At 39.2% G+C, this 22,757-nt stretch overlaps 2 protein-coding genes and 1 long non-coding RNA gene across 4 annotated transcripts in view; 1 reads left to right on the forward strand and 2 right to left on the reverse strand.

Moving 5' to 3' along the window:
• The window catches only part of LOC111870833 (glucosamine-6-phosphate isomerase), a 119,019-nt gene extending 115,898 nt beyond the window's left edge, over nucleotides 1–3,121 (reverse strand). The window contains exon 1 of the mRNA XM_023863415.2: nucleotides 2,891–3,121. The gene's annotated coding sequence lies outside the window, so the exon portion shown is untranslated. The remainder of the gene's footprint in view (nucleotides 1–2,890) is intronic.
• A 2,042-nt stretch (nucleotides 3,122–5,163) lies between these two features.
• Nucleotides 5,164–22,757, reverse strand: part of LOC111870834 — a 21,063-nt gene continuing 3,469 nt past the window's right edge. Inside the window, exons 1-3 of one of the 2 annotated variants that reach the window (XR_002843930.2) lie at nucleotides 12,835–12,923; nucleotides 7,319–7,504; nucleotides 5,164–5,938 (exon numbers count right to left, since the gene is read on the reverse strand). This is a non-coding gene — a long non-coding RNA (uncharacterized LOC111870834). Of the gene's footprint in view, nucleotides 5,939–7,318; nucleotides 7,505–12,834; nucleotides 12,924–22,757 lie in introns of those variants that run through there. The other variant, XR_004513710.1, reaches the window with a different exon arrangement.
• Nucleotides 7,186–22,757, forward strand: part of LOC111870830 (nose resistant to fluoxetine protein 6) — a 22,275-nt gene continuing 6,703 nt past the window's right edge. Inside the window, exons 1-10 of the mRNA XM_023863403.2 lie at nucleotides 7,186–7,447; nucleotides 8,501–8,745; nucleotides 10,012–10,205; nucleotides 10,783–10,847; nucleotides 12,189–12,382; nucleotides 13,031–13,194; nucleotides 15,436–15,604; nucleotides 16,303–16,496; nucleotides 19,163–19,295; nucleotides 21,793–21,982. Coding sequence (XP_023719171.1) covers nucleotides 7,216–7,447; nucleotides 8,501–8,745; nucleotides 10,012–10,205; nucleotides 10,783–10,847; nucleotides 12,189–12,382; nucleotides 13,031–13,194; nucleotides 15,436–15,604; nucleotides 16,303–16,496; nucleotides 19,163–19,295; nucleotides 21,793–21,982 — 1,780 coding nt within the window. The 5' untranslated portion in view covers nucleotides 7,186–7,215. The remainder of the gene's footprint in view (nucleotides 7,448–8,500; nucleotides 8,746–10,011; nucleotides 10,206–10,782; nucleotides 10,848–12,188; nucleotides 12,383–13,030; nucleotides 13,195–15,435; nucleotides 15,605–16,302; nucleotides 16,497–19,162; nucleotides 19,296–21,792; nucleotides 21,983–22,757) is intronic.

Consider the following 22,757-nt stretch of genomic DNA (forward strand, 5'->3'; position numbering starts at 1 on the left):
CACATTAAAGGAAATTTCTTTCAATAGGACAGCTCAGAACAGACACTGACACCACAGTTAAGTCCGCCTTAAGACGCTTACGGTTTCTCCGATAGTCAAGAAACAAACTGGGGGGGGGGCAAATGAATTTAGAGAATTTTTGTGAGAAGACTCCTTAAAAGCAGCCACTTTGAGCCCGATCAGTCCAATCCATATCAGCCCATCATATTCTTCTAAGTTCCATTTTAATATTTTCCATCCACCTAGGTTTTGATCTTCCTAGTGATCTCTTTCCTTCTGCCTTTCCCACCAATATACTATATGCATTCCTTTTTTCCCCCATTCGTGCTACATGCCCTGCCCATCTCATTCTCTTTGACTTGATCATTCTAATTATACTTGTAGAAGAGTAGAAGTTATGAAGTTCCTTATTATGCAGTTTTCTCCAACCTCCTGTCACTTCATCTCTCTTCGGTCCAAATATTCTCCTCAACACCCTGTTCTCAAACACCCTCAGTCTATGTTCCTCCCTTAATGTCAGAGACCAAGTTTCACAGCCATACAGAATCACAGGCAAAATTATAGTTTTGTATATTCTGATTTTTATGTTTTTATATGGCAGATGAGAAGACAAAAGTTTCTATACTCAATGGTAGCAAGCATTACCCGAGTTCAATCACCTCTTAATTTCCTCTTGAATCAGCTTTCGATTTGTTACAGTTGTTCCCAAATATGTGAACTGTGCCACTTCTTCAAAACATCTGTTACCTATTTTTATATCATGATTTTGCCCTGCATTTTGGTGACGAGACAGTAACATATACTTAGTTTTCTCTGTGTTTACTTCTAGACCAACCTCATTACTAGCGTCAATTAAAGTTTGTGTGTTTTTCTCTATGGTATCTATATTATCACCCAGTAGATTCACATCATAGGCATAAACCAACAGCTGATGTGTCCCATTTACTTTCAGTCCCACCCCATTTTCGTGGACCTTTCTAATGACACATTCTAAAGCAAAGTTGAAAAAAGTGGCAGTAAAGCATCTCCTTGTTTTAGACCATTCTGGGTAGGAAGGCTATCAGACAAATGTTTACCTATATAGATTTTACTACACGTTCATTTAAACACATTTTAATAATACCTAATTAGTTTCATGGGTATCCCAAACTCTATTAGAATGTTGTACAATACTTCCCTCCTAACTGAATCCTTCTACTCTTTAGATGAATACTTCAATGTAAATAGAGAATGATGTAAAGTTATATTAATTTTTAAGCTAAAATTGCCTGTACTTATGTACGTAACCTTTTGACATGTTCTGTATCCAAAGGTACTAACCTGCTTAGGATTTATAGAATGTAAATAAATTCAATTCAATTCAATTAGGCTCTCTTGAAGTCTACGAATAGCTGAGGTACTGTCCCATTGTAGTCCCACTCCTTCTCCTACACCTGAAGAATGCAAAAGAGCTGATCTGTAGTTGATCTGTTCTGCCATAACCCACACTGATGATCCCTCAATAGTTTCATCTATATATGGGCTTAAACTTGAGAGGAAAATTTTGGGTAAAATTTTGTATGAAGTTTATGTCAGTGATATCCCCTGATAATTAGCAGTCCGTTTTATCACCCTTCTTGTGAACTTGTACAATAATATACTCCTTCCACTGATCAGGCAATTTTCTCCTTAGGCCAAATAGAAGTAATTAGCTTACATATCTTAGAACATAATATTTCACCTCATACTTCAACCAGTTCTGCCAGAATTTGATCACTGCCAGCAAATTTACAACTTTTCAAATTTACAATAGCAAATTCAGCTTTCAACAGGCTAGAATCAGGTACTAACATCTCAGCTGTATGCATTTCTATCTGCCTAACATCACTGACCCTATGTGCATTCAAGAACTGAAAGAAGTAGTTCCTCCATCTATTCAAAATGTTGTGGGAATCTGCAAGCAGATCACCATTCTCAACCTTCACTAAGTTACTTCCAGGTAGGTAACCCCTTTTTAAAGTCATTTATTCCTCTATACAGGTCTCTAATGTCATTGTTCTTACTGTTCATTGCAAGCTCATCAATTTTGTCTTTCAAATATTCCCTCTTTATATTCCTGAAATGCCTGCTGGGTTCACGTCTTATAATGTTGAGATTATCCCCATTTATTTCACCTGGATCCTGCAACCACTTCAATTTGGCTTCTTTCCTTTGGGCTAATACTCACTGGTAGTTTCTCCCTAACCTTTGCCACCTCCAGACAGTGGTCAGTATCACAATTTGCTGCCCTGATTGGACATCAAAATACATGAGTGCTGTCTCCTGTCTACCAAAATATGGTTGATTTGGTTGTATCTTTCCATCAGTAGATGTCCAAGTAAATCTATGTTAATAAATAAATGATATGATATGAGAATATTATACTTCTGACAATAAGATTTTGGACGTGGTAAAGTTTACTACTCTAACTCCATTATCATTACTAATTTCATGTAAACTCTCGTTCCCAGTTGTTTGTTTCTACTAGAGTCCACGTGGAAAAAACGAGCCATGTGCATATAATTACAAGGTTTCTTCAGCAAGTAAACAATAAAAGCTGATTTATTTGAAATTTTTGGTTCACATGGTGGTGGCTATGTAGATCATTGCATTCTTTGATGACTTCATGGTTACCCTGAAGATGGAGTCTGCAGGTTCTTCCGAAATAAACTGTATCGTTCTGTCAACACGAAGTCACATCCCAGATGACAGTAACTTTCGGTGAATTAACATGATTCACGTGTGTCATAAGTCAGCATTGTATACTATTTAATATAATACATTCCTTGACGAATTCATTACCGTTCAGAGCAGTGTCAGTTACGTTACCTTCAGAGATCTTTGTACAATTCTAGGTGGGTGATGTACTTACCTAATCGTTGGAAATGACAGAGACGGCCCACACTGCAATTGTCTTTCTGTAGCAACAGAACACACTTCAAACAAATCTGATACCGATCGCAAACAGATACAGCTATCGCAGACTAACACTCACATGGCTTGCTTGACGTCACTGACCCTATTCACGTCTGTCACAGCCGGATAATAATTACTCTAATTACGTTTTACATTCAGACAAAAAGTAATATTTGGTCCTACTTTATTTTAACTACGACTTTATATTTTTGTTTAATAGATGTCACTGCAACCTTTGTTGCTTGTGCTTCCCTCATGTGCAAATCTGTTGAACTTTAATCCAGGAGCGGGAACATAAAAAACTTCAGACGAAATAAAGATTATTTGATGAACAGATGTAGGAGATACTTCCTACTATAAAAACTATTTCAATAATTAACTAATTCTATGGAGTCGAATCCTTCTTGAGATGTTAACAGTTTCTCAGCTACTTAATAAATTCCTAATATTTTTTTTTTTAACTTGATGTTCATACAATGATCACAAGAGCCCACCAATGGTCCCTATCCCGACCCACACGAATGTAGTCCATATATTTATTTTAATTCGCTTAGTGGGGGTTGGAGTCCAACACGGGGCCCACTGATTGTCCTATTGCAGCCTGCCCTAGGTGATTATAATGATCAAGAATTTGATGGAAAGAAGATTGGCAGGGGAAACCGAATTACTCGGTGAAAACCCGCTCCAGCGCCACTTCGTCGTCCATGAATCTCATTTAATCAGACCCGGGATCGAACCCTGGTCGCCACGGTGGGAAGCCAGCGACTATACGCTTGAACTATGGCGCGGCAATGTGGTCCATATCATCTGATCCTATTTTTGTAAGACCCAGTTTAATACTTTCTTCATCTTTTTCCATCTACATGTTGGTCTTCCTAGTGGTGGCTTTCTTATGTCTTTAACACAAATCCTGTATACATGTCTCTTCCATTCATGTGCGTTATATGCTCTTTGTGTCTCATCTTCAGTTGCTTAATCATTCTAATAATTCTTGCAAAGAGTACAAGTTATGAAGCTCCTCATTGTGCTGTTCTCTCCAACTTCTTTTTATTTTATCTTTCTTTGGTCAAAATATTCTCCTCAACATCCTGTTCACAGACACCTTCAAGCTACGTTTTTCGAATAATTTCACTCAACATACGAGTATTTCACACCCATAAAATCTATGGGCAAAATTACAAGATTTCATATTTTCATTTAAATTTTTTTACATACAAGTGAGAAGACAAAATATTCTGAACTGAATGGTAGCAAGCATTAACCAATTTCAATCTCATCTACCTCAATACTAGCATTAATCTGAGCTTCTGTGTTTTTTCTCGATTGCATTTATGTTATGTCTCAATACATTTACACCATCAGGATAGATCGGAGCTCATATATCCCAATTAGTTTCAGTTTTACCTTGTTTCTTTGGACTTTCATAATGACATATCCTGAAGAAAAATTGTAAACAATGGTGATAAACATCTCCATGTTTCAGGCCATTTTGAATAGGAAATGTACCAACCAAACATTAACTCTATGAATTTTATTATACAAAAGTTTTCATTTAAACATATTTCAATCTGCTTACCTACAACTAGTTTCATGGTTACCCCAGACTCAATAGCAATATTGTATACAACACTTCCATCATAAGTGACTCAGAAAGTTCCTTCAAATCTACGAATAGTTGATGCTCTGTCTCATTGTACTCCCATTTTGTTCTCAGTATCTGACAAATGCAAGAGATGTGATCTGTAGTTGATCTGTTACATCAAAACCGACACTGATGGTCAACAATAATTTCATCTGTATAGGATTTAACCTTGAGTGATGGATATTGGATAAAATTGTGTATGAACTTGATAGCAATGATAAGCCTCATTAATTACTCATTCTGCAGTCAGTTTTATCATCATTCTTGGAAACTTGTATATAAAAGACTCATTCAACTACTTACTAAATTCTTTCTTATTCCAAATAAAAGTATTGAGTTTAAGATCTCAGAAAGTAATATTTCACTCCATGGTTGAATTAGTTATGCCAGGGTTTGAACAATATCTCGTAATTTACCTTTTTCAACTTTACTTACAAACTTACTTACTCATGGAGCTGAGCTTTTCTGGAGGAGCCGCCAATTTTGCAGATACTCAAGAATTTCCCAGCCTTCTATGGAAAACAAAAGTTCATAACCGTGTTCATAAGAGCCCTCCACTGGTCCCTATTCTGAGCCAGATCAATGCAATCCATACTATCAAAACCTATCTCTCTAAGATCCATTGTAATATTGTTCACTCACCTATGCCTTGGTCTTCTCTTTTCAACTTCACAGTAACTATTTCAACCTCAAAAGGACTAGGATCAGGTACTAATGGCTCAGCAGTATGTATTTCTATCTGCCTAATATCACTGATCCTATATATATTCAGTAAGTGGAAGAAGAAATTCTTCTACGTATTCAAAAAGTTGTGGGAATCTTCAGGCAGTTACTTCCAGGTTGGCAACCCCTCTTAAATTTGATTATTCCTCTATACAGGCCTCTAATGTTCTTGCGCTTACTGACTGTTGCAAGCTCATTTTTATCTTTCAGACATTTCCTCTTCTTTCCAGATGCCTGCTGGCTTTGTGCTTTATAATGTTCAGATTATCCCCATTTCATTAGGCTCCAATACAATTCGTCCTGTTTCCTTTGGTATAAAATTACTGAACACAACTCATTGAACAATGGCTAATGCTACTCAAGTTCTTGATAAACTTGAACCTCTTTCACTGAAAATTTTGATACTCACTCTAATAGCTTCCCAGGCTCTATTAATATCCACACCATCTTCTAAGTTTTATAAAGCTGCAAACCTGCTCGACGTCTTTACATGACAATATTTTCCACCACATTCTTCATTTAATTTCTTGAGGTTGAATCACTCCACTTCACATTTGTGCATTTCTGGGTTTGTTTTCTGCCAGCCTGTCTCTAACATTGGCAATAACCGGATTGTGACTGGTGCCACAGTCCTCTCCACTGAAAGGTAAACATTAGGTAAACATGAATAACGTCTCCTTTATTTAAAAATATGGTCGATCATTTTGCGTGTTTTCCATAAGGAGATGAATTTCCAAGTGAATTTATGAAAGCTGAGATTTCGAAACCTTGTATTTTTTGACAATTAGAATTTTCGTTGCAGCAAAAGTTTACTACTCTAAGTCCATGATAATTACTAATTTCGTGAAAATTCTCATTTCCAGTTTTTGTCTCTTACCTACCTACTTTGGCATTGAAATATCTTAACATAATTTTCATATTGTATTTAGGGAATTTATCGAATACATATTCTAGTTCCTATTAGAAACTGTCCTTCATTTGTCATGTATTTGGGAGTATGACATATCCCATGTTTATTTTCTTTCGCTTAGATATTTTCAAATTATCCAAGGGAACGTCCCGGGTCTGAGGTCTTTTGCAACATTTCGTAACAAGTATTTTTTCCTTTATGGCTAATTGTAAATTCCATGACCAACCCCAAATCGGCGATCATCCCCTGTCAGCTTCCCTCTACTGCTTATTCAGTAAATCCACAGATACCTTCCATGTCTGGAGGTCATCTGCAACTTGAGCACGTGCCTTTCGTGGAGACATTTGAATACTCACTTTTTAATACAGAAACTAATACAACCATTTTGATAACATCATATCCAGTTTACTTAGCGATTATATGAGCTATAGATCAGACAAAGGCCGATCACAGTGACAGCGCGGTCTAACAGATAAATTGTTGTCACTCGCAGGAACGCTAGAATCATGGTTTCGAATCCCACTCAAGGCATGAATGTCTACATGTACGTTTATTGTGTGTTTGTGTTGTCCTGTGTGTAGGTAGCGCCCTTGCGCTGTGCTTATCACTTGTCCATGGAGTCCTACCGCCTGTGTAAGAAAAATCAGAGATCCAAAAAAGAGGCCCGGGCCCGACAAAGAGCTAAGTTGCCAATGAATAGTGGATGAACAAATAAGTGAATTCCTTATGCAGAAGTTTTCTGATTCATCTGCAGAAACTGATAAGATAACATTATACGTATAAACTGGACTGAGCTTAACACGTGAACATTCTTACAAACTACTTTCCTTTTTATCTTCAAATCTTAGACTCATCCATGGCTTAATTAGAAATGTGACGAGCATTTAGCTCGATGCTGAAGAATATTCCGATAAGATCTTGCTAAAAATAAGAGAAAATATCATTTAAATCGTGAAGTTTGTTCAGATGTGTTTTTTACTTCACAGAGACAACCTGGGCTACAACAATGCTGCGAATGTTATTACCTAATGTATTAATATTTATATCTGTTTTGGGAACTTACAACAGTGCCGAGTTAGAACACGACCATAAATGGAAAGATGTCTTACCTTATTTAAATATTAAGAACTTTCAAGAAACCAGATCTTCTGTGTTTGCAACTACCAACAGTACAATCTGCGCACAACATTTTCAGGTCTACGTGGACCAGATCAGTACCAGCTACTGGGCGATGCTGAGTAAGTATATTTATTGTTAGTATATGAATATACTGCCACATATATACGCCGTGAAGTCTGTCAAGAAAAATAACACGTGTTTTTGTAAATTCCTAAATGTAATATAAATTTCCAAACGAAATTCAAACTCATAGCAGAAAATGAAATTTATATTCTCCTAGATGTGATGTCTGGTAGATTGTTATGTTACTTTTCAAAGGCACATGCTGCGTCTTTCTTCACGGTTTAACGTTGAAGAAAGAGGCACCAGTTTCCTGCAGTACTTCTGTATTTTCTACCAAATTAAATGCGTCAGATTCAATAAAACTAAATAACTCCAGGGAGCTAAGCCATTCTTAAGAAGCTGCCAGTTGTACAGCTACTCAAAAACATCTTAACATTTTATGGAACCCAAAAATTCATTACCGTGTTCACAAGAACCCTCCACTCCTCACTATCCTGGACCACAACAATCGAGTCTATACCACCCTAATCTATCTCTCTGAAATTTATCTTAATATTATCCATTCACCGACGTCTTGTTCTTCCTTTTGACATTTTTCCTTCTGGTCCTCTCACTAATATTTTATAAATATTCCTGTTCTCTCCCATTCTTGCTACATTGCCTGCCTCCTTATTTTATCATTTTAATTATACTTGGAGGAGGATACGGGTTATGAAGCTCCTCAATATGGAGTTATCTCCAACCTCCTGTCAGTTCCTCTCTCTTCGGTCAAAATATTCCCTCTGCTTTCCTAAATACGGAAGTAGTACGGCATGAAGACATATGGGGATGTAGGTATATAAGTCCACGTATTCTTGATCTTTGCATAATTTGGAGGTGAGTGGTCAGCTTCTCGCCCCGGCGCTTTATCACCTTAGAAACAGTCCATGGTATCTATTGGATAGAATGCCGGGTGGGCTCCAGTACCAGTCGCTATGACGTGTAGATAAGATATATCTTGCTCCTATCGGGACTCAAACTCCGACGGCTTGGTGGCCGTCCAGTCCATAGCCAGTCACTAAAGCCCCGTGAAGTAAGGTGTGTATTGTGAATTCTTGTTCTGCTTGCAGTGTTTGACTCCTCGACGAAGTTTCCGGAGAGTGTGCTGATGGGGCAGTCGGTGTTCCTCGGGAATTTCGACGAGTGCATCGAAGTGGAGCACGTGGACACTGGCGTCGGGGTGTTCAGTGGCCAGCATTGTCTCGCCGAATTTCGGCAGAAGCAAGACTCAGTACCGACACTCAGCCCGCAAAACTTGCCACATGTGGAAAGCCTCAGAATAAGAGCTCCTAATGTGAGAGGCAACGACAGAACTGTGAGTGACCTATCAGAATAAATTCAACATTAAACAAGATCGTTTACGTACTTACGTTACCAAAAGCAGTTGTTTGCCTGTTGTAGCACTCTATATTTGTCATATTCATCAGAAAGAAAAGCATGAACAGTTCGATGATGATTAAACCATGTATAATTACTTTTGAATTAAATTTTATTCTACGAGTATATATATATATGCATGTGCATTGGGTGCAATGTGCACAATGTGCATTGCATATTGTTCGATAATTATTTGACTATTTATGAAAATAAGACATCCCGTAGAAAGGTGTGCTATCTGTTTCATGATATTATTACAGAAATTATTACAAATCAATAAAATGATCAGCAATCTGTGACAAATAATATATATTACTTTGTTTCTATATAACCAACAGCAGAAAACAAAATTAAAAAATTCTCTTGACCGATTCACTTATTACCTATAAGTGAATGAGGCAAAGCAAGATGCTTTCAACCCGCAAACTGGATATTTGACTGAGATTCACCTCGTTATCTCCAAGGATATTCCGAGATATTTTCTGAAAATGCATTGGGCCATGGTAGATTCGTCACAAACTTTATTTTTCTGTCATTAAAATTAAATTAAGCATTAATAAATATCTTTTTACTTGATTATAATTTAAGAACTTCATTAAATCTCGTTATTATATATCAGGAAGATTTAATGAAGTAGACCTATATCAAAACCGAACAATTATTAGGAATTCGGTTACGTAGTAAGGCTTGATTCTTAATGTTTAATCTCAGACTTGACAATAAAATTTTCTGAAATTTCCGAAAGTTTTGCTGGAAACCTATAAATATTATGTGATCTGTCGATGCAACAGGATACGTAAATGTAATATTAAATAATATTTATGTTGATGTCTTGTCACCACAATGCGGGGCAGACTACTAACTTAAGGATATCTCACAGATCTTTTGAGAATGCGGCAAAGTTAAAATAGAACGCTTGATAGCGGAAACGGGTGTATACAGATTTTTGGTGGTAAAGCAATAAAGAAAGAGACCAGTAGCAGACCTGGATGTAGATGAGAAGATAATATTAAAAAGGGCATTAAATTGGATATGGTGGTATGTAATGGATTTATCTGGCTTACGATGGAGTTTAGTGGGAGGCTTTTGTTGACAGGTAATGAATATTCATGCAAAAAAGTTGTGAAATTCTTGAGTAGCTGAGCGACTGGTGGCTTCTCAAGATGGATTCGGCCCCATTGACTTAGAAATTCTCAACTTACAGGTCTCGTTTGATTTATCTGACTTGGGCCTCACGCTGTCCTACTGTATTCCATCAACATGCAGCGCGAAGGATTTTGAAGGGATCTTCAATTCATACCTACAAGATATGAATCTCCCACTAGTGACATCAGTAGCTGAGGGGTACTGCCAAACTAATGAGGGAAAATCGCTCGCTACGGAGGACTGGATAACTGTGTAAGTTTCCGCTGATTCATTTCGTTAATATTTAACTCAAATATGATTTGTGGCGAAGGTCTGCAATACGAGGAAGAGTCAGTAAATAAGACACAAATTAATATAGAAAGTAAAAAAATAAATGTATTCGCAACTGGGAGAGAAACGTTTATATACGATACATCCTCCCCCCTAAACCGATACACTTGTTCCATCTATTTACCAGTGCGTCGAAACGCGCAGAATGAAAGTCCTATGACTGTTGTGTCACCCACTTATGCAGCTCCGCTTCAACTTAGAGACGGTCACCATTTTGACTACAGAAACCTGCCTTTGAACATGCGCATGAACGTCTGCTACTTATGGTGTCATGAAGCTGGACAGTGCCGCTACTTTGTGATACACGTAGAAAACCAATTACGATCATTATAACTGTTTTACTTTCATTTGTGACTTATTTACTGTCTCTTCCTTGTGTATTAATGAGTTATGAAATGCACGCAGAGCATTAACAGTTCAATCAAGTTTGTCCTATTATTGCCTGTAGACCGCATACGAATTACTCTCTTAAGTTACACGGGTTTACCTTCTGTTGCAGCGGTATTCTTGCTGCCTTTTTACTGCTGATCGTCTCAAACACTGCGTATGACCTCATAGGCAAAGGTGAGGTACTTTGTTAAGATTTCAGTTTACTCCATAATTATTTTATTTAATTAACGAAACTTAAGTAATTTTATTACTATTGTTTACTCTTCGTTATGTGGAATCATATGTATGTATGACTGAAACTAACTCCTTGAAGCTTAGTCCTTCTTAGAAGGTAAAAGTTGCCTGAGAAATAACCAGCGTTTTAACAGAATCTGAGAGTTCATAACCGTGTTCATAACTTCCTGCCACTGGTCCCTATACTGAGCTCTACTATACACCTCTAAGAATTATTTTCGTATTATCATCCCACCTACTTTTAGATCTTCCTAGTGTTCCCTTCCCTTCTGCTCTCCCTACCGAAACTTTGTATGAACACACGCGAAGTGGCCACACCGAGTGTGTTCAGTGATTCAGATTCACATAAAACATTCGCCTACTTTCCTTTGATACTACACGGACCTCATAGGAAACAACGCCTATAACAATACTTTTTTGCCGCTGAAACGATTTCACGGAGTTGGCACCTAGCAACCTTAGGGGGGACATACAGAGAGACCCTCAGACATACGTATCCAACAATCATTCTATTGTTGCGTGTATTTGTTGCCTCGGGAATTACCGATCCGTTGCCCAGCAACAATAGAAGAAATACACATAGAGACACGGAGAATAATGGGAGGGATTTATGAAGGGCGCCGTTGAGATGGGCTCAGATGCCACGACATACATACCAAGTTCCACACAGATTGGTTCTAGCATTCCATTTTAATAGAGGTGATTCACAGAAAAACAGACGGAATGGAGACAGCATTAACCTCAATATTTTTTAAAAAGGGAAAGTAGGCTAAAAGCAACCAATTATAATACAGTGTACAGTATACTATATACGTGTATATTACACACACACACACCAATGGATCCACTCAGTTTAAGTGAAAAACATGAGCTAAGTACACGACAGAATAATTTTAACTAGAAACCGGACCATACGATGGCACAAATGTGCCGAAACATGTCTCCCTAAATAGCGAACTGCACCTTTTGGAAATGGTGTTGTGTTGACAGGAATATAACAGATGTCTATAATGAACAGAATGCGCCCAACCTTTCAGGTGGCAGTAAGGCGCACATACATACAGACGGAAGACATCCAAGCAAGGAACCAATTATTTTGTATTAAGTGTATCTGAAAACTTGTAAATCCATCAATATCTGGTGTGTTTTCTGTAGGTTGTAGAGCTCTCTCTCGGAATCTCGTGTAAATTAAATATGCTTTAGGAAATGTCCAGCATAATACTGATAGAGTGAAACAGTGTCACAGAAATGCTAGAATAATCAGGGCTGATTTAATTGCAGGACAGAAGAAGGAACTGCTGCTGGCATTCTCTGTATATAGCAATGGCAAGAAGTTGCTGAGTACGAAATCTTCTGGGGACACTCTTCAAGCTGTTCACGGTATCAGGTTTATTACGATATGCTGGGTCATTCTGGGTCACCGATACACATCGGACGCTGGAGCTCCAAATATCAATCTCAGCAAGTCTATTGATGTAAGTAACAAAAATTTCGGAACAGAGAGGTAATGTAGACGGATTTTCCTTCCAACTTTCCTGCCTTCCCTTTACATTAACATTTATATATTCTTTAATTCTGCCTATCATTTCGCTTCTCTGCTATCGTTCCTTGATTTTTTTATTCGTGTTGCTGGGTTCAGAGGAATGCAATGTAGATACTGCGTCTAAGACAGTTTTGATGGTACGTCATACAATCAATGGACAACCTTACGGAAGAAAATTTCCCTGTGCCCACAAAGAGTGCTATCAAATTAGATCAATCACTGGGAGAAGTCATTATTGTATAATGCAGAGAATATATAAGAGCACATTTACGTTTTATGAAGTGGTCACATGATTTTTACAAACCAACGAAGATAGGACGTGGCAATTGGTGAGTAGGACTGGTCGAAATAAATCTTTTTTCTGTTCATTTAGGAACACATTACCTTCAGAGTACCGCCGAAAATGAAGAGAGATATCTGCGAATACTGCAGATGTTTTCAGCTTGCACAGTATACACTGGCGGGTTGCAGTAATTGTTTCACCTTCCCTTCGTTGAAGGATAGTATGTGTGTGTTAGTGGCAGGGACTCGTTGCACGGATTTCAGAGCGTCATTAAATATTATTTGTAATTATTTGCAGTTCTTAAGGGATCCTGGCCGTCTTTATATGACTAATTCAACCCTTTCAGTGGACACATTTTTTGTCCTGAGTGGATTGTTGCTCGGTTATATATTTCTGAAACAAATGAAGCATAAGACATCTGGTTTCAACATCCCGATGTTCTACGTCCATCGGTACATCAGGTGAGTTTTATTAGATGTAGATTTTTTTTGCATACAAGTAGTTCTTGGACACTTTTTTTCTTTCGCCACCAATGAAACAAAAGAAATAAGTCCATTTTTCCAACACATACTGGATTTATTCGTGTTAGGGATTATCCGTCTCACATGCAAATTTGCTTTTTACAACCTTCATGAGTTCTAAACGTTAAAATCTCTTCTACGTCACACACCGGGTTATACCAACAGTGGTCATCTTCAGGTGTTTCTCTTAAAGGTTTTAAATAAGTAAGTTTCATGTGAGACAGCTAATCGCTAACAGGAACAAGTGGGTGATGTGCAATAGGCTGGAAGCTACGATTCAACATTACACACTCTCCTTCTCTCTCTCTTTCCTGTTGCTCCCACTTGGAGCATAAGGCATCCGTGAAACGCTTTGTTTCACTTCAGTTTCTTAATTCATTGTCAGTCTGTAGGACACTGGACGGGGGATCAGCCCTTCGCAAGGCCACTGCCAATACAGGACAACGCAAACACAGAGTAAATGCACACAGACATCAATACATAGATTGGGATTTGAACCCACGATCCCAGCATTCGAAAGAGCTAAGACAATTGAGGTGTTAAACCGCGCTACCACTGTGAGCGGTGGTTATACGCTGGATTGTACATATTGATCATAGCCTTAAGTAAGAGGGCGACATTTTTTGGAATAATTTAAATGTAAATATATATAACATTACATTTATTTCCCATTAAATTTTATCCCCGATTTTCATCATGCCCTCCCGAAGAAATAATGCTATTTTCGCTTAGTGGGAAGGATGACCATATATGTTTGGATCTAGCTGGCTCATCTTCGGTTGAATCCTCGAAACGGCATCTCCTAAGTACCGTATTTACGCATGTATAGGCCGCAGCACAATTTTCAGACAGAAATTATAGAAAAAATAATTTTCTTGGAATATTATTTCAGGAGTAGAACATCCTGTATTACTAATTATGAATATAATTTTTTTAAATGAAGTGTGATTTCGAATATTTCGAATATAAGCCGCACCCCAGTTTTCCTCTTGAATTTTTGGCAAAAAATGTGCGGCCTATACATGTGTAAATACGGTATAATTTTTGTATTATATTTATGTCGTGTGGAGGTCCAGGGACGGTCGCTTTCAAGGTAACTTTCAAGATGAAGGCGGTTATGCTATTGCAATTTAGCTGCTGTCATTATTAACTTTTCCCAAAGAGACATATCATTCAAAAAGTTTCTAACATCTCAGTGTCTTGCTGTGAGTCTTCCAGTTGTTATCATACTGCGTCACCCTGACAAATATCTGTCACTTTGGTCACTTCCAAAAAGGATTTTCCAATACATCGAACTTTTTTGAAAGCCGAAATCTCATCTAAAAATTGAGTTTCGACCTTGAGGATAGGACTTTAGTCCGTTGGACTTATCAATTATATCTCACATATTATGACAGAAGACCACGTCAGTTTTTATCTAGAAAGTGTTTCAATGATGGAAAGCGTCCTGTAAATACTTGCGTACTAATATTTAGCCCAATTAATCATTTAAGATATGTAACCCCTTGTCACATCCTCACTTGCACTTAGAGGGAAGCCACTTGTGGTCTGTCACAAAATTTGAGAATAAGCGAGAGTTGAACTGGTGAGCTTTTATTGAGTTCACAACTTCCACAGTCTCTTGTAGCACTGAATTCAATTTTGGTTCCTGTCTGTAAGTGTGGAACCAGTTTGCACAAAAATCTTGTGTTGAGAAAGAGTAATTCGCGGATTGATAGCAGATATACAGAAGAGTATCAGAAGTATAAAGGGATAATTGAACCGTGGTGGAAGGAAATTTTACTGTACACTTTAACAGTTATTTTATCTTGAAAAAGAAATATATATATATACAAATATGGCCTAGGCACTGTCCATCCGGTCCTCTGTACCACATTCATAGAAACATCTTATTCTATTACAGCGGTCACCTCGCTATTTTTAAACATCTCTCTTCACTTAAATCTTATAATATACTATTATTTTTTGTATATTTACTCCTCTTTTCAAAAATAAAATTATGAATATTGCAAGCAGCACGTGCTGCACTCTGTCGGCGGTCTCACAAAGCAACATTGACTTATTATTATAGAGAGAGGAAGGTCTTACTTTGTTCACTATACACACTGGAGCACTTGAAACTGGGTCACTGTAGCCAGTTCCTATGCCTTCCTGTTTAATAAATCTATTGTTGTCTTCCAGATTAACTCCGCCTTACGCGATCGTCATCCTGATCACTGCCACGGTCTACAGACATGTAGGCTCCGGTCCTCTGCTTCCAGTAGCTGCCAATCAGATGGCAGAAGACTGCCATAATTACTGGTGGACAAATATCCTATACATCAACAATTATTTTGACGGGAACCATATGGTAAGCGCCATCTTTGTACAGGTTGCGTCTGCAATTTAGGTTTCTAAAGGTATCTCAGTAAGTGTAGTGGTTAGATTACGGGCGGGTCGATCGAGGAAGCGAGGTTCTATTCCCAGCAGAGGCAGAGATTTTTCATTTCTTCACACAGCGACTATTGATCCATCCAGACTCCTATTCAACGGCTACTGGACTCTTTCCTGGGGGGCGAAGGGGCTAAAGCATGAAACTGGCAACTCACCTCCATCTAGTGCTGAAGAAAATGCATGGAACTTTACCTCCACGCCCTTAAAGTCTGTTTGGTGAGGTGACTAAATAAAGGGATACATTTATCTTATGTAGGATTTGAGGTTCTTACAAAGGCTGTTATGAAGCATTTATTTTCTGGGATATAACCGACTACATGGCGTGGAATTAGAATTGGTAGGGGAAACCGAAGTACTCGGAGAAAACTTGTCCCAGTGTCACTTTGTCCACCGCAAATTCTACATGACCACACCCTGGCCCCCGCGGTGGGAAGCCAGCTACTAACATCTTGAGCTATGGCTCGGCGAATATAGAGTTTACTGTTATATGGAATGTGGCGACGTGTAATCTGGTGGGAAACTATGGTACTAATATTCCGGAGGAAACTGCTCCCTTCAACGTTAGGGTAAAACCTGAAGACTGTAATTTTAATAACGAAACTTGTTTTCTTACAGTGCGTGCCTCAGTCCTGGTACCTCTCCGTGGACATGCAGTTGTTCCTGCTGTCTCCAATAGTGCTCTACCCACTGTGGAAATGGCCTAGGAACTGGAACATTCTTTTGTTAGGAATTCTCGCTATAGGCGGAGTTGTTTCGCCCTTCATAATTTCATATGTCGAAGAGGTCTCGGCCACTTTCCTTGTAGAAGGGTAAGTGTAATTTGTATTTGACTTGTGTACGAATAAGCCACACATTCTCAGAGTACCAGAACACGATTTACAGGAGGGGGCGGGGGTTAAATACAGGGTGTTTAACGCCTTTTGGGCATAACTACAGGAGGTGATTTCCTAGGTCTTTGTGATCAAGAAAGTTCATATAAACATGTCTCCGATTTTGGACGGTTAGGGAGTTTGACCGTTTTAATTTCAGAATTGAAGGTAACGATTACTGACAATAAATGGAACAAAATAATAAACCAGCATAATACATGATACATTTAAAGTATGAATGTAAAGTTAACTTGGTGAAATTACCTTTAATTTGAACTGATTGGTACTTGAAGCTGATTTTCGAAAATGCCACCGCCGGCCGCAACACAGGCTGCCGCTCGGTTGTGAACCGCGCGGGTAGTACGTAGCAGCTTGAGCTGGCTGTTTCTTATATGGTCAGCGGCGTCCAGAATGCGACCGAGCAAAGCATCTCGCGTTGCCATCTTCACATTTAAACCAGTTCTTTCTTCCATCCCCACACACAAGAATCCAGTGGGCTTAAGTCTGGAGACCTGGCTGGCAATTCTTCGCGTACTCTTACGTGGACTGCGGTGTACCATACGAACAATGCCTTCTTCATTGACGCCTTCATTAATGCCACGCTCGGCTGCAATACGAACGCCGGGAAGTCAACCGGTATCTCGCAATGCCTGGTAAACTCCAGTAAACACTCTCCGGGTCGGTATTCTACGATTCGGAAACCGTTGCTGACATTCATCTACGGCAAGAACTGAGTTACCGTCACAAAACCCGTACACATAAATCATATCTGCTTACTCCTCAAATGAAAATGTAAACGGCATCGTGAACGTAACAGACGCACCGAGATGAGAATTGTTCTGAACACCAGTAGCCGCCACACTAGCCGTGGCCGGACGTACCAACCCACCACGCCTTAGATACCTCTCAAGTGTCGATATAACGAGAGCGCTCTGTCTGTAGCTGGCAAAAAATAGCGAACCGCCAGATGATAGGCGCGGTTCACACGAGGGCGTGTACGGGAATGAAAAAACGTCATAACTCCGTAACCGTCAAAAATCGGACACATGTTTATATGAACTTTTTTGATCACAAAGACCTAGGAAATCACCTCCTGCAGTTATGCCCTAAAGTCGTGAAGCGCCCTCTGTAGAGGCCCCTATCAGAAAGCATAAATTTATTTATTCTATTATCGCAACTAAAACTACATAGGAACTCTCCGTCATTTTAGGGAACAAAATGTCCAGGTAAACTTTGTGGATTATATTTCTGCGTTGTGGAGACCCCAGGGTGGCTGTCCCGTTTGTTCCTCCTTAAATCCGGCCCTGGACATTGTACTTTATTTAGTAATATAAACAAATGAAGGCGTACTTAATGCTAAGTGTGAATAATACTATTAATATACTATTAATAATAATACTACTAATTTACCTGCCGCTTTCACTATTATCTGCTGAAGCCATGACCTCTTGTTTTCGCTACCACTACTATTTACAATTACCCGCTGAGTCTACTACCTGCTGCTACTTGCTACTACCTCTCACTTCAGTCTGCTACTACTGTAATACCTACTATTCAGAAAGGTCGCGCCATAGCTCAAGTGGTTAGTCGCTGGATTCCCGCCGCGGCGACCCGGGTTCGATCCCGGGTATGATCAAGTGGGATTAGTGGTGGACAAAGTGGCGCTGGTGTAGGGTTTCTCCGAGTATTTCGGTTTCCATTGCCAATCTTCATTCCACCAATTGCTCCACAATCACCCTCACCAATCATCAGGGACTGGTACAATAGGCCAGAAGTGGCCGCAGTACATGGGACTCAGTCCCACCCCACTAGCAATGAAAAAATTACCACTCAGAAATGTTTAATGCCTTAAAACTCAAACAGAACGGACATAAAGGAACCCCATAAGTAGAAGATCAGATCATAAACGTAAGCCCATTTTTTATAAAGAACACAGATCCACATTTTGAGTCTACGATTGTAAAATTTACGTCTACATATTCGTAACCTTGTAGAATATTGAAGTAAATTCTTATTATTTTCAGTTAATACTGTTATTATCTTATGGAAGCCTGATAGTTCAATCCGTATAGAGACGGCCCGTGTTCGATTCCCGGCAGTGCAATTCTTTCTCCTTCTTCACATCATCCAGGTCGAATATGGGGTCCACACAACCTCCTAACTAATGGGTACCGGCGGCACTTCTCAGTTGGGGGGGTAAGGCGGCCGGGGCGTGAATTTGACCACTCACCCCCATCTAGTGCCGAGATCAAGAATGTTGCAGCTATACATCAACTCCACAATGGGGCTTTATGATACAGTGCCTCAATACTTAAATACGGGGAGAGTTTTACCTTTATTACGTACCAATCTCGCTGCTACTAAATTTGATGAAGAACAGTAGATACAAGGAATATCTTATTTAATTAATAGCATAGAACTGATACGTTGATGTTTATGCGAACATTCAGTAGGGATAATTGAAGAGAATTTGGGAAAGCCTCAGTCGGAAGCTTCAGATATGAACTGTATACCATAAAATTAGTTAATGAGGTCCGTCATTACGTAATACATTTTATATTCCATGGTGTAACTTTGTATTTATTGAATTATATATTGTGTTACAGTCAGTTGGCAGCTGGTTTTGAAAAAGCACAGTTGTACTACGCTGCCTATTCAAGGTTTGGTCCCTGGATCATCGGTTTGATCTTCGGGTACATTGTGTATGAAGCAAAGAGGAAGGAATTGAAGTTGTCATTGGTAATCCCATACTCTCTGACATTCATTCTATAACACGTAATGGCATGCATGAGTACCGCTCTGCTAGAACGACAAATAACGTGTTTTAGACATCATTTTAACCTGTTCTCAGAACAATCACTGTCTTTTCCCCTAAACATATCAACAAGCTGGCTTTGTAATGGAGGTTTAGTGTGTTTTCTGGGTGGTTTAAGTGAAGATTTCTAAAAAAAAAAAGGGGGGTATTTAAACGGCCTTGTCTCCAGAATTCTATTAAAAAAAAAAGGGCTCCTTTCTAGACCCAGGGGTAAGAGTTGACGGCCAACAGAATACCAAAGTAGACGGTTGCATAAAGAAAAGTCACAAACATATAAAACTGAATCAATTTTAAGGCTCTTGTAGGCAGAAGACTATCTTATGCGAAACAATTCCATGCCGTCTATTATATAGCTGCCAACGTCTCGGAGGTATATTCTGTCTCCATCTTCAGGGCAGAAGTGTAAGACAAGCGAGAAAACAGTGTTATACCGAAGGGAGGACAAAGTGTCATTAAGAGCCAATCAATTGGCGCAATGTTAAGTGAATTGGATTATACTGGTTGAACGTTATTTTGTTTTGGAACGTGAAGCGTGATGTCTGGTAGGCCGACGTTTCGGAGGTGTCTTTTTCCTCTGCTTCCAGGGTAAAGTGGTTATTTCACGACGACGTCAGTATCTCAGAACTTATAGTGACAGCTGTAAGGCTTAATGGTGAACAATGAATTGATTTTCCTGAACGAGTGAAGAAAAAACTGAAACTCTCTGACAGGATATCCGATAACGAGACCGAGACTCGAACCAAGCATCTTCAGAGTACAGGATATTCTATAGAGAGTATTCTGTGTGGAGGCAGGCTCGTGTACCTCCATTTTAAACTTGGGAGTCGCAGGGGGCCAAGAAAATCGAACCTGGTGTCTAGAGTATAAATGGCCACCCTGTTCTGGGGGGTATAAATAAGAGGAACTTACGTCATGTTGTCATGAGTACCGCTGGACTCGGACCTGAGAATGACTACGCTGGCGAGGACCGGCAGCAGTTGCAAACTACAGACCCAACTTCATGTCAGAGAGGACGTTACATGAGGACTGTAACTGCAAATGTTCAATTGGAAAATTTTCAAGGTTTTTGTCGCAAAGGCGAACTGATCCGCGGTAAACCGCCAGTCCTAAAGTAACTCTGAACTCTGAACTCTGAATATTCTTCAGACCCCAGAGTTAGATGGAACATTTTCCTTCGAAACTTTAAGAAGTTTCTGTAAGACTACACTGGGTCACACCTCAATAGAGAATACCAGTTCATACCTCAAGGGATGAAGTTAATTTTACACCGCTCCCTTCTCTTTGCTCCTAGGTACATTCTGTAAGACTACACGGGGTCACACCTCAATAGAGAATACCAGTTCATACCTCAAGGGATGAAGTTAATTTTACACCGCTCCCTTCTCTTTGCTCCTAGGTACATTCTCTAAGACTACACGGGGTCACACCTCAATAGAGAATACCAGTTCATACCTCAAGGGATGAAGTTAATTTTACACCGCTCCCTTCACTTTGCTCCTAGGTACAGTATTTACCCTCCTTCCCCTACATCACTGGCCTTCTTTTCCTTCGATTCTTATTGCTCTACCCTGAAGATGGAGGCAGCAGGTCCGTTTGAAATATTGGTACACATTAATCAAACTGCAGGGCATCATATCCTAGAACAAGGGTATCCAAACTACTGCCCGCGGGCCACATCCGGCCCGCGAATTAATTTTACCCGTCCCGCGAAAGAATTATGCAGAAATGCGCCAATTGAACTAATTTTCCAATGAGTACTGGTAAAAAAATACTTGTTCATAGATTTCAAATTCTTTAATTAAGATCGTGTTTAAAATATATTGATATTCCATATTATGTTAGTATTAATATTATTCACAATTTTACTAATTCTGGACCGTATACTGGGCTGTATTTCTTCGTATTTGTTCGGTCTCGATCGGCAGTCACTTCGTGGCAATGTAGGTAGCGCGAGCAGTTCGTTAGTAGCCGTCTTGTGCACAACACTTCTTGCAGTGGTGCAATGTAATTGTAGCAGATCATCACCACCGCCGGTGTCGAACTTATTACCATTTTTGTATTAAAGGCAACTTATGCCCAGTTTTGCTCTAACTGTTACGAGAATTGGTAGCTAGGAATGTTGATAAGGCTACCGGAACTTTAGTCCTTTCTACGACGGCCGGTGTGTTACGGCTATCGGTTACCCCTCCCAGCCGACAAAGGATGTTTCCAGAACGTTTCTTAGAGTTATTAATTTCTCATTTTATCCGGCCCGTTGAAAGTGCTGAATTACCTAATGTGGCCCGCGTTTCGAAAAGTTTGGAGACCCCTATCCTTGAAGACAGGAATTGTAACAAGAACAGAGAACTAGGTCAAGTAATAATGATGATGACGGTTATCTACTTTTTTCTCAAGACAAATCTTATCTTATTTTCACTGCAGATACAGATAACAGCGGGCTGGATTCTGAGCATCGTCGCTATGCTGGCATCCCTCGACGGAATTTATTCGTTCTATCAGCCCGACGCTGATAAAACCCTACTGGAGTCTGCCTTTTACAATGGTCTCTTCCGAAACGTCTGGGCTTTTGGTGTTGGTATGACGATCTTCTTGTGTGTGACCGGTTATGGAGGTAAAGTACCATAAGTTGTCGGCAGAGAGCAGCAGGCAGGTCCGTGCTTAAAAGGAAATGACTGCGTCGATTGTCCCAGGGCCTCCACACCCCCTAAATATAATCCACATATTTTATTGACACATTTGCTTCCCAAAAATCACGAAAAGGTTTTCTTTATCGTAATTTATTTTGATGTATACTGGGAGACAACATTTGGTGTTCATGAAGGACAAAGTTACACTGCAGCGGTATTTTTTTCGGAGTTCCTTTGGGTTTTCTTACTGAATTTTATTACGTTTGTTAGTGACGGTAGACGGGGTTTGGATTTGTGAGTAGATTTATTAAACCCTCACAAGTTGTAACAAAAAATAATTACAACACTCTAAAGATTACTGGACCTCTGTCACACATAGAATCTTCTAATTACGCTCCAAGTCTTCACAGGCTGACTTATAATTCTTCTTTAACAATTCTCTTAAAACTTCTGAACTCCCATTTCCTATTCCCTGAAAGAATTCTCCAATAATTCTCTTGACGCTCACAACTCCCAGTTCCAATTCTGGAAGGTAAATTTCTCTCTGATCTCTTAACTACAGAGTCTTTGTTTAGACTCAGCACGGACCCCATAGAAACACCTTTCATTTTTGTTTCGTATTTAACGTTCCGTTGCCTAGCACTGTATGACCGTTATTTTTGTCATGCGCTTATGCGGAAAGGTGTTTACCAAGTTGTAGCTTAGTAATGGATATCCATTATTATTATTATTATTATTATTATTATTATTATTATTATT

This window comes from Cryptotermes secundus, unplaced genomic scaffold, assembly GCF_002891405.2.
Source record: "Cryptotermes secundus unplaced genomic scaffold, Csec_1.0 scaffold632, whole genome shotgun sequence".
NCBI classification, from domain to species: Eukaryota; Metazoa; Arthropoda; class Insecta; order Blattodea; family Kalotermitidae; genus Cryptotermes; species Cryptotermes secundus.